The sequence below is a fragment of the Cenococcum geophilum genome (genome assembly GCF_001692895.1).
Source record: "Cenococcum geophilum 1.58 unplaced genomic scaffold K441scaffold_1, whole genome shotgun sequence".
Taxonomy (NCBI): Eukaryota; Fungi; Ascomycota; class Dothideomycetes; order Gloniales; family Gloniaceae; genus Cenococcum; species Cenococcum geophilum.
In genome coordinates, this window is record NW_027137559.1 from 3,726,370 (window position 1) to 3,738,293 (window position 11,924).

Genomic DNA, 11,924 nt, shown 5'->3' on the forward strand with positions numbered 1-11,924 from the left:
TGAGAGTTGGACCGTGCGCGAACTCCAGAATAAAAAGTACGCGCACCGTCACGGAGCCTTGATCCCATTGATTCTATTGGCTAGCTCTTATCGATAACCTTAGGACTAAATCTACCAGCCGAAGGGATAGGCCAGCTTCACAAAACGCCTTGGTAAAGGGCGGGAAAAAGTTTTGGAGCGTGCTGGGGCGGAAGCCGACTTCGCTGGTCACCGTATGGTGGCTACTTTAGATTAGGGAAATGCTGATACAGCCCGTTCCATAGTAGAGCTGATGAGGAGAGGCACGACGGGGCAGTAATTGTGTTTAAACCACTGGGCGTTGTTAGTGATACGAAATACGCTCGGATCATAGACACGTTCTGGAAGTTACGCTACATGATTGGAGCGGGTTCAATATCTGCAAAGCCGAGCAACGTCACCAGGCCGCCCGCCCTTTTGTCAGGATTAGCTCACCTGCAAAAGTCGCTCGTACTCGTATTAGAAGTATGCCTTAATATAAGCATTATGATGCTATTCTCCGAAACCCTTCCTTTTTCTTGACTGCCGCCCCCGGCTTAGACTTTCAAAAAACGTTGCGCTCGTATTGGAGACACATTCTACTCCACTCAGGATGGACGACGCGCTTCCATCTTATGAGACTGCCATTACTAAGGATCATTGGAGGATAGTCGCAGGATACATTCTGTCGCGCGATCTTTGCAATGCTGCGCTCGTCTGTCAAAAATGGCATGAGATTTTCGCCCCGCAACTATGGGGAAATCCTGCGTCTCACTTTGGCGCGCAGAATGACACTGTATACGGTACAGAAGTTACCTAGAGTTGATAATGGGATACTGAACAGTTCTAGTTGCCTTGGTGCGATTCAAGCGGACGCTCTCTTGGGCACGTCTTTATGTTAGAGAGTTAACACACACCCTCCACCTTCCGCCGGCGCATGCCGAAATCTATGGAGGGCCGCATACAGACTGGTTAAGAGATGTCCTTGAACGTCTACCACGTCTCCAATCACTTATCGTGAACGGGTTGCCCTTCTTTGACCACGCTTCATTACTTACGCTTCGCTATCCGAGTCTTACCCGCCGCTCATTGCAAGGGGATATTTTTCCGGCTTACGGATTACGCCTATTGGACGCATCCAACTGTTCGAATGCGACATCGACAGGTCTTGAGGAAGCTCTTTCACACTTTCCTGAATTAATATCTCTGGATTTGTCAAGAACAATTGCTGCCAAACATTCAGCTATTTTCAGTACGCTTCAACTCGTTCCAAATCTTCGTGTTCTAAAACTCCGAGGCCTCGGTTTGAAAGACAATGATTTTACTTCTATCGCTATATCAATTGGAACAAGAGTTCGTAGTCTGGATGTTCGCGACAACCTGTTAACCGACTCTAGTGCGCGTATGTTACTCGACCATTGCGTGAAAGATGCTAGTCCAGCGCTTTCAACGCGGCAGCGTATACCTTTCACTCCTGTTCAGGGCAACTGGCCTTCAGAAAGCTACGACAACATTGGAAGTGAGGATCTTGATCGGCACCTTCGCACAAAATTAACACACGGTTTTGTTGGTCGCCTTGCCATTGAGGATGCGCACGACGCCGGCGTTACACATTTATATATCTCGAATAATCAGATGACGGTCGAAGGTGTATCAGGATTAATAAGGTCAAAAAGACTACAAGTCTTGGATGTTGGTACCCTAACCCAGGCATTTCAAAGGCCCCGATCGCTATCTATGGAGGAACGTGAGGACGATTTCAGGATGCCTGGTGCAGAGAAGCTTACTCAAGTTCTTGCGGAATGTGCATCAGAACGGATGGTTTACCTCCGAATCAACTGTGCCGTTGTTATGGAAGAAGCTTCCGCTCCACCGACTTCTCCTCAACGCGCAGAAATGGAAGGAGATCTGGCTGTATATCAACCAGAGGGTGCTCATGAACTTGGATCAACAGAGCCGCTAGCCTCGGAACTTGATGCTAACGAGACCGCTGTATTCGAGCTTCCGGGTGACACGATGCAACCTCAGGAGCTTCTTGGAGATTCGCCGAAGACAGAGAACACAAACACTCCAGAAAGCGTTCCATCCGGGGACAACGTCTCAGAATCAGAAATCTCATCGATAACCTCACGTGCTCCCACAATTGAAATTACATTAGAACGGAACCCAGAAATACGACGGAGGAGCGCCTTTGCCCCCGAACCTCTACACTCCGACGATCCCTTATCACCAGTTAGTCCACTCGTGGATTCACACCAGGGCCTATCTCCGCTTATGTGCTCTTTTGAGGGTAGAGCGAGGAGTCCGTCTCTAAATAGTAATGAGGGGCCGCAAGGTAGTATATACTCACACCGTACCTCAACCTATTACATCGAGGATCGTCGATCTCGCTTGGAGTTAAGACAATCCCAGGAATATTGCCTTCACCCTGGAATGCTTCCCAAAATGCACACTCTGATTCTCACAGATGTGCCGACAAAGACAGATCGCCCTGAAATACTTCATCGATTGATCCAATTCATCAAGGATTGTGCCGAAGAGCACGAAATGGCTAAACTCCGCGCACGATTCACGTACATCTTACCACCAGGGCGGACTCGTGTGGTTGGAGAAAGGGAATATGCTCGTAGTCTCTTTGCGTTACGCCGAATCGTGTTAGAAATGGCACCGCCTCCGCAACCACCGAAAAAGATTTCTACGAGTTGGCGCCGCTATCCTACCAAATCTTCCACGGAAGATGCCGACACGGAAGCATTCTGGGATGCGGCCACCCATGACTTCTCGTTCTTTGGCGATGAAGAATGTGGTCTCCCGGACCATGAGCCTGGACGACATCTTCCTCTTGCCGCAATGAGCGGGTTAATCGTTGCTTCACCGATCAAATTGCCGACATGTCAGCCAGAGAGCCAGTGGCCCCTGAAGTTAGATTTCATATCTGAGCTGTCCAGTTTTCGCAAGGACCGAAAGGCCGCTTTTGAGGCCGCTTTAGAGCGAGGAGAGATTGATCCGACTGTTGAAGGATATTGGCCCGGAGATATTACGGTCATTAGGCAGCCAGCAGGTCAGCCGAGCGGAGCCTTGGATTACTATGGCAATCGTTTTGAGTCAGGATATAGGTACCGGTGATTGGATTGGGGATTAATACTAAATGTTTTGCCGACCGGCATATGAGGGAATCTAGCAGAGTGCGAGGAAAAATGCTCTTGGAGACTTTTACTATCAGCAGGTCGAATTAGATTGATTTAGCACGATACCCTATTTGGCTTCGCTCGCTTTGCCGGGCACATGGCATTTATCTAGCAGATTCTAAGTTGCCAGTAGTAGAAATATCATAGGTCTCTGAATGTGAATCACTTGTCGAATGAGATTGCTACGCTTTTTGAGATATAAGAGCACAGGGATCAAAGTTCTACTAATTCGGTGTATTGTGGTTTAGTCTGTCTCTAGAAACCAAAGTATCCCTTCCTCTACTGTTTCATCTTGAGACAATGCAAAGTACCGAAGGTTACTATGGCACGTCGGGTCGCTTAGTGTCCGAAAATGCACCAAGAGCATATCCAAAATGAAAACTAGGATATCCAATCTCGTGTATAAACCACCAAGATCGCGAACAATTATATAGCCAGGGTTGTAGAAAGAAAAGATTTAACAAGCTTGAAGTCATCGTATGCTGGAGTAGATAAATATTCGGTTTTGGTTTCTCGAGACCCATGCAGAAGTTGTTGAAAGTCCCTGCCAAGACTTTAAGATGAATGTCAAACAGCGGTATCTCAGGTAAGCTTCTCGTATAGCAGACTCGGAAAATCCACAACATGTCGCCTAGGGCAAGCGCAGATACGTCTTTGAGCTTGAATCCAAATGCGGCTGATGGATCCACTTCTGGAAAAGTCATTGCTACAGTCACCGCAAAGAAAGAGCCTCCGCCAGAGAGTAAGGAAGCAATATGGACAAGACGCCTTGTAATTCTGTCCTTTTGGGCCGTCGTCATTCTAGTCGGATTGCCGGTATGGTGGAAGACTACAGCAATCTACCGAGCAGACCTTCCTCTGCAAGTAATGACGGATTGGGCTGATGGAAAGGTTCGATCTCTTCATCTGTCGCTCGACTACCACTAATGATGCTTGTGCTCTAGATCTGTCGTCCTGTATTTCCACTGCGTATTGCCGTCGAAGCTCCTGCGCTGCCATCCCAAGATGCCCAGCATCTTCTTCGGACCACTCAACATGCACTTGACGATCTGAATGAGTTCTCTGCGCATCACCTGCGCTTGCTTCTAGCAGAATCTTCCACAACCTCCAATACTTCCCAGGAAATGCCGGTCATTACAAATTACAAGGATACTGAACTTCACGGCAGTACCAATGATGAAGACATAGCATTATCAATCAGATTGATACCTGGAGAGAGTGGCTCTGCGCCACGTTCTGAGCTTCAGCCCTACTCGCCGACCTTGGATGTCTATTACACCTCGAATCAGATTCCTCCTTCCTCTTCGACTTCCTCCCCACTGGCTACATTCATTGCGAATGAATTGCAAAAAGTTTTCGCCGAAGAGCAGGCAACACTCGCATATCTTCTTTCCACCAGCTCTACTGCGCACAATTCAAAGATTAAATCATTATCACCAGAAACTACAGCTTCACTCGAACGGCAATCCACTCGGGCCTTCAAATATGCCCCAACTTACCACTTGACTTTCTCACTCTTTACTCCTACTGCCGCGCCATCTTCATGGGAAATCGAGTCTACTCTTCAGGAATATCTCTCCCCACTGCTTGAGTCCCTTTCCTCGATAAGTAACTTCACGGTCGATACCCAAGTCCAGCTCTATGCTACTTTCTCCCCCTCAATCCACCAGCCGGAATATGACTCGGAATGGAAGGCTTGGACACTGTGTAAGGAGGATCTCAGCGGGTTCATCAATGCCGCGGAATGGCCTTTAAGCCCAAGCATTGGGGCTGGACCAACCGTAAACTTTGTCCTTTACGTACCAGACCAGAATCACTCACCACTACTGGTCAGAGAGAATGGAGGCAATAGCTGGCTAATCCCGCAATGGGGCGGTGTCCTTATCCTCAATCCCTTGACGCAAATGGATACACAAACTCCAGTCACTGTAACCAAGGACGCGCTGCGACCAGCCATGCTCACTTTTTCAAATCAACTGTTTTCTCTGCTTGGGCTCCCGCAATCTCCAGCATCTCTTCCTTTGCGGCTATCAACTCTGAAAAGAGTGCGTGCAGCATCTCTCCTCTTTTCAGCATCTTCTACACTCGGAGCCCTAGCTCGGCTTACAAGGGCGTTACCGTCAATTTCAATCCCAGATACTGTTGCGAAGTCAGTCGATCAGACTATTGTCCATCTTCATCAAGCATGTAACGACCTTCGTGAAGGGAGATTTCACAGCGCTCTAGAACATGCGAGAGTTGCCGAGGCAGAGGCTGAAAAGGCTTTCTTCGAGAGATCAATGGTTGGCCAAGTGTACTTCCCGGACGAACATAAGGTTGCTGTGTATCTTCCCCTACTTGGTCCGGTGGCTGTGCCCTTGTTGATGGCGGCGCTAAAAGAGCTTAAGAACCTGTCACGAAGTAGAAAGAAGGGCTTAGCATAACACAATGCGGAGCTGCTTCACGAGTTTGTTTGAAAATGCTTCCGTTCACGGCCGCTGCTTTATTGAGGCGTTATAGAGCACATCAGCTTACGCTCAATTGAAGGACGTCAATTGAGAAGAAAGAGCATTTCTCTGCAGATGCAAACACGAGGGATGCGCTTTGAGGGAGCGCGAACTAGAAGGATTACAGTTACCAGCTTAGTCAGCCTATGCTTTAGACCATCGCTCGGGTTTTTCAGACTTGCCAGAAGGCATTGACAGATTCAAAATATTTTTATTGGGCAGCTTCGACACGCAACGAGACCCTTGTTTGATCGGTAATAGCACGGCTTCAGTTCGGTCGGATTCCTAGCGATATTCCTGCAGATCGGCAAAGGACCCCCAACTAGTACCATGCGTTTCTCAACTTCCGGACGTCCGATGTTTTCACTGTTCTTATGGGTGGGCCTCAGCACGGCCTTACGCTCTTCCGGAATCACAGAAATGGCAAGCCTAAGGCATTGAACTTGATTGTCATATTCTAAGAATGACTTGGGCATATATTACGAATTACTCAAAATCCATTCATGGGGTGACGCGCGACCAGGATTTCATGACATGTACTGGAAACGGGCCTTGCTGGTACATTCTCTGACGCCTCCGATCAATCCCCAGTTCAGGTAACGCCGCAAGGAATATTTACGATTAAAGTGTACTAGCGCCGCTTGAAATGCCTAGGTATGTCTGGTACGGGGTAAGGAACTAAAGTGGGGCTTGTTGTAAGACAACCTGGGGCTCGAAAGCTGTAACTATAAATCAGTGTCGGGTCATCGTAAGAGACAGGCTTAATTCACACATTACTTCCTTCAACTCCATTTTCAAACTATGCAATACAATACTAAAGTAAAATCTGAGCGCGTTATCGGCTACTCTATCCCTAATACGTTGTTTGGCCTCTTTTATTCATCATGCCTATATCCGCTTAAGCTACACAAAATGTCAAAAACATCCTTGATGGCGTTACCTCAGACCCCTCCACCGGTGTCCCAGGCCTTATCCTCATTTCGGTCGACAAGACAGGCAAAAGCCTCGTCGAACATCCCTCTGGAACCCACGGCGCCACGACTAAAGAACCCATGACGCTTGACACGGTCTTTTGGATTGCCTCTTGCACCAAACTTATAACATCTATCGCATGTATGCAGCTTGTTGAGCAGGGTAAACTAGCTCTAGATGATGCGAAGCTTGTTGAGAAGATAGCGCCAGAGTTGAAGGATGTGAAGGTGATTGATAATGGAAAGTTGGTTGCTAAGGAAGGTGGTGTCACATTGAGGATGCTGTTAACACATACCGCCGGATTTGGATATTCTTTCTTCGATGCGAGACTAAGGGATTTTGGGAGATTCATTGGCTATGATGAGTTTATGTGCGAAGGAGATGTTAAGCATGCCGCTGGTGAACCAACGTGGTAAAATGTGGGAGTACGACGTATGTTCCCCCCATTCATACGATTGGCTTGACTACCTACGCAACTACTCTTCATTCCTTAGTATTTGCGGTAGTGGAGATGTATTGATGGCATAATTGCAGATTAACATCGACTAGGCCGGTGTTCTTGCCAAGCGCGTCTCAGGTCTCAAACTCAACAGCTACTTAAAGAAATATATCTTAGAACCACTCAGCTTAAAGAATATGAACGTGTTTCCGAGTAAAGAGATGAAAGCACAACTGGCAAGCATGCATCAACGTGCAAATGATAGCTCCGTTGAAGAGCGTGATTACCTCTGCCGACGCCCATTGACGGCAGAGACCGAAGAGGAGCAGGCAAGAATCTTCAATCCTGGTGGTGGCGGCTGCTTCGCAAAGTTGATCGAATACTGCCGTAAGCTATCTACCCCTTCTAATAGAACTCAAGCCATGCCGCCGTCCGACTATTTCCCAGAAATCCTCGCAACGCTCCTCAACGACGGCACATTCCCGACTGCCGGCGCCAAAATTCTGTCTCCGTCGACCATTGCTACAGTGTGGGAGAACCGGATCCCTGGCCAACCCAACTTCGCCCGTGGTAGACCGTCATCCGCGAAGCCTGAGCTATCCAACTCGACCCCATAACTCTATCCCAGGAAGGTAACCCGCCGCAGGGCTGGGGCCTTTCCTTCTTGACGATTGCCCCGGAGCTACAGGTAGAGGCGCTAACACAGCGTGGTGGGTTGGATTGAGCAATTTGTTTTGGTGGGTTGATCGCGAAAAGGGTATTGCGAGTATGATTGAGAGTCAAGTTCTTCCATTCGGGGACATGGGAGTGCTTTGGTCGTGGTTTGTGGCTGAGAAGGCGATTTATGATGGCCTAGAGTGAAGTAAGGTTTCAGGAAGCCTATAAATCTCTTTCTATGTTAGTATTGTCAATAGGGTCGGCTATGCTCAACTTTTGCTGGGATATTTGATGGCTAAAGATTGCCTATTTGGCTAAGTCAAGGCTTCCTGGCAGCTTGCTCTCGAGTCTACCCGGAAAGTTCCGCTATAATATTTCATTTAATCTTTTAGACCAGGCAGCATCTCTTCAGAAATCTTGGCAGTTGGCACTAGCGCACTTCGCCGTCTATATATTTTCTTCCTCCCTCCACTTTCTTCCTTTCTTTTTCCTCACCGGTCTTTCAGAGCTCAAAGCCCACGCTACTTTGTCCCCACTGTCTGGACCGAGAAAGTCCTCGTGTAAGCTACGGAATTCGTCACTACAGCTGTCCCACCCAAGGCTTGTCTTTGGAGGACTACCTGAGTGAGGGACGTCCGCTTGAGGCACCGACAGTTCCGCATTTTCGTTTTCATCACTCAAGCCAGTCATCAACCTCTGTTGGAGCAGTGAAGCTTGCTCTTTGGCGATGCGACACCATGCACACATTGGAAGAAGGCCAGCAGCCCACCTGATGGCTAACGGAAATGTAAGGTCTCTCGATCTGCTCACTCCACCGGCTTGCCAGGCTACTTCGGATCGACGATACTTATATAAAGGATTCTGAACTTGAAGGTCTCAGCGAGATGGCTCAAACCCATCAGACTTCGGCTAGGCTCAGGATCTGCGAGGGGTTTGATCGCGATCGGTAGAACCCGCAGGCCACGGAATCACAGTGGGATTTGGAATCAACAGCAGATCGAGAACCACCGGGCTGTCAGCGGTCTCCTGTGAAAGGCATCGCCATTGCACTTCGGCGTTTGCTAGCAGCGAGAAGAACAAAAGTAATGCTGCTTTAAGGCTCCCGCTCTTCTTGACAAACTGGTGAACAGGAGTGTCCGACCGCCACTGGGTCTGTCAGGGCGTTAGGTAACTGGTTGAGCGCTTGGGAGTTCTGAAGCATAACGCAACATGGGTCTGTCAGGGCGTTAGGTAACTGGTTGAGCGCTTGGGAGTTCTGAAGCATAACGCAACATGTAGACTTGAACAATGTAACTCGGATATCAAGATCAAATTCAACGCTCAGGTTTTTTTTTCACTGAACTTGCTCTTTGTGACTTGACTTGACTTAAGTCAGCTTAGCTTGACTGATAAAATTGACGCTTCTCCCCCGAAGCTGAAGCTGTGTCGAATGCTGAGGTCTATATGAATACGTTCTCACGACCTAAGCTTTGGGAATGTATGCTTTGCAATATATCCTAGTACATACAAAAATATTCGAAAAGAAAAATAATATTGGGACGACATCCAGTGCACGTGCCGGCGATCTGACCTCACCAACATCACGACCGTGACCACGGCCTCGGTTATATCCTCAGTGTCAACAAATTACAATAGATGATGCAACGATCAATATATTCAATACTTTCTCTTCCACTGCTACTGTTATGCTTGGTTTGATCCGAGATGCAGCCAGCAAAATCAGCACCACAAATATCTAACATTTTTGTTAGCTGACGCTATGGACGAGCACGTTCACAACACCAGCGCTACCTCTGAAGAGGATATATTAATTCCTGCAGTAGAGCCGATTAAGGATACTTTGTCTAAAAGTAAGGATGGACGGTCCGTCCTCTGGACCTTGCTCTTGCTGCTTATCTTGACGAATATGGCCATGAGCCTATACAACCTTCCCTTGAACCGGGTGATTGAGTTGAGATTATGTCGAGAGTATTATATCCAGCGCGATCCGTCCGTAATCGGCCCTGATGGCTCTATCCCGGAGGAGCTTTGTAAGCTGAATCAGGTTCAACAGCAGCTGGCATGGTTGCAAGGCATTATGGAGACGACTGTCATTGTCTGCGGTAAGCTTAATATTGCCATGTTGAAATACTTGACTCACCAGAGCTGATATTTTCAAGACTTTATCGTGACAATTCCATTCAGCTTTCTAGCAGAGAGGTTCGGAGTTAGACTTGTTCTCTGGCTCAATATGATCCCGCGAATCTTCATGTCTTTCTGGGTTCTTATCATTGGTACGGAGACAGCCCTTTATTTTCATCGGCGTGCATTTATTAGATTAGGATACTAAATTTTTTAGGCAATTTTGACATGATTTTCCCAACGAAAGCCATAGTCGCCGGACCTTTCCTTGCCGTCCTTGGTGGTGAATGTGTATTTTCTTCTACTATATTTGCTCTTACTGCAGCTCTGACACGAGAATACTTACAAAGGTTAGTATTATACAGTTTTAGTTTCGTGTATTACTGATTTTAACCACAAGGGCATCACACTTTTCCTACATCAGCTCCGTCTCGTATGTGGTGGCATTTATGGGACCCTCTCTAGCGTCCTTTACTATGAGCCAGAGCCTCTGGTTACCATTTTGGATAGGCATTGCACTCCTTTTGGCAGCAATCCCTACGATATACTTTCTACCAGAGACAAAGAGTCACCCGAGCAAATATTCTCTGCAACCTGATCCTGCTGCTCCTGAAGCAGATCCTTTGCTCGGGCAACGGCCCTCAAGCCCAATAAGATACTCCAACGCTTTTGAAGCAGACAAGAGGCTTCCTAATCGCATCATACAAACTGTAATGACACTGATACGGCTCATTATTGGCCGTCGGAACTTCCAGCTCCTCCTAGCGTCATTCTTGCTCACGGCACTTGCGAGCTCGGACACGAAGTTGCTTGTACAATACATCTCTAAAAGATACAAGTGGACATTTGCACAGGTAAATAAATCCCCACTACCAATATAAGATTGGAGAATCTCATAACTGACGGATGCAGGCCGGCTACCTGCTCTCAGCAAAAGCTCTCGTTAACATAGTTCTTCTTACCGTCTTTGTTCCACGTATCATTCGCGCATCAATAGCTAGCAAGAGCGTTCACGGCTCTGAAATTCGTCTCAACTTCATCGGTACCGAGATAAGTATACTAATTTCGATTCTGGGAGTACTTTGTGTTGCTATGTCTTTTAAAATCTGGATGTTATTGACTGGTTCGTGCCTCCATCTATCCATGCAATCTAGGCCCCTATATATCATTCTACTTCCTACACAACTCTTCAAAGCCACTGACAGAATTATTTGGGTTCAATAGCACTCATAATCTACGCCCTCGGCTCCGCTCTCCCGGTTTTCACAATGTCTCTAGTCAAATCCCCTTTGATCGCCCTGCAAGACGCTCATACCAATACACAAGACTTTAGTATCGTCATGCTGACAAAAACTCTCGGATCGCTTCTTGGAGCGCCTCTTATGACTGTTACATGGGTGCAAGGAATCAAGTCGGGTGGAGTAGGGTTGGGGTTACCATATTTCATTTCTGCTGTGAGTTGGAACACTCTTCCCGTGCAAATATGGCCTGATATGCCTCTATGAACTGACAGTATAGATTCAGTCCCTGTATCTGGTAGCAGCTATTGTTATCGCACAGTTGCACTTCTAGACTTCTACCAGTTCAGACATGGGCCGGCACATGTCGCCATGGCTTTGCTGCTTTTTCTTAGTTTCTTGGAATCTGGAGATCTCGGAGCCGTGTGCAATCCAACATTCTGCCCCCTGCGACAAAAAAACCTCTAAATGATACCTATATAGGATCGACCGCGTCACTGATTGGCTGATTGGCGGAGAGATGCTGGGATGCTGAGAAGTACATGATGGCATATAATTTGCTCTTAGAAATATCAGTCTGAGTCATGTTAGTCTAAAATGGAAGCAGAGTACTATTTCTCGTAACTAGGATGAAGGCGTGGGTCACTGTCACTAATTAATGGTGGAAATCTAAGACATAGGCGGATGTGCTTGGAATTGTAGCTAAGAATCCAGTGTTTAGGCTAGATGATACTGTTGGAAGTCAATGCATATCATTTTTAAAAAGCTAATCAACATTCGTTATTTCACGGCTGAGAGACAGAAATATTCCTCTTCTGTGGGGCGG

At 47.3% G+C, this 11,924-nt stretch overlaps 4 protein-coding genes across 4 annotated transcripts; all 4 read left to right on the plus strand.

Annotated features, from left to right (window-relative positions):
- Window positions 1-453: 453 nt before the first annotated feature.
- K441DRAFT_650389 (leucine rich repeat protein) lies at window positions 454-3,362 on the plus strand. The gene is made up of 2 exons (XM_067647024.1): window positions 454-800; window positions 848-3,362. The coding sequence occupies exons 1-2, from the start codon at window positions 611-613 to the stop codon at window positions 3,121-3,123; spliced, it is 2,466 nt and encodes an 821-aa protein (XP_067510365.1). The 5' UTR covers window positions 454-610; the 3' UTR covers window positions 3,124-3,362.
- Window positions 3,363-3,902: 540 nt separating this feature from the next.
- Window positions 3,903-5,575, plus strand: K441DRAFT_451137 (GPI transamidase component PIG-S; the record flags this gene model as incomplete). The annotated part of the gene is made up of 2 exons (XM_067641696.1): window positions 3,903-4,076; window positions 4,130-5,575. Coding segments are annotated over 2 exons (1,620 nt in total), but the record flags the coding sequence as incomplete, so codon positions are not given.
- A 752-nt stretch (window positions 5,576-6,327) lies between these two features.
- On the plus strand, window positions 6,328-7,699 carry K441DRAFT_672474 (beta-lactamase/transpeptidase-like protein; the record flags this gene model as incomplete). Its single annotated transcript, XM_067650555.1, has 4 exons — window positions 6,328-6,334; window positions 6,575-7,055; window positions 7,138-7,156; window positions 7,193-7,699. The coding sequence occupies 4 exons, from the start codon at window positions 6,328-6,330 to the stop codon at window positions 7,697-7,699; spliced, it is 1,014 nt and encodes a 337-aa protein (XP_067510367.1).
- A 1,673-nt stretch (window positions 7,700-9,372) lies between these two features.
- On the plus strand, window positions 9,373-11,847 carry K441DRAFT_650393 (MFS general substrate transporter). The gene is made up of 7 exons (XM_067647025.1): window positions 9,373-9,841; window positions 9,899-10,012; window positions 10,078-10,210; window positions 10,261-10,714; window positions 10,773-10,983; window positions 11,085-11,314; window positions 11,385-11,847. Exons 1-7 carry the CDS (start codon window positions 9,499-9,501, stop codon window positions 11,430-11,432), a joined length of 1,533 nt encoding a protein of 510 aa, XP_067510368.1. The 5' UTR covers window positions 9,373-9,498; the 3' UTR covers window positions 11,433-11,847.
- The last annotated feature ends 77 nt before the right edge of the window (window positions 11,848-11,924 follow it).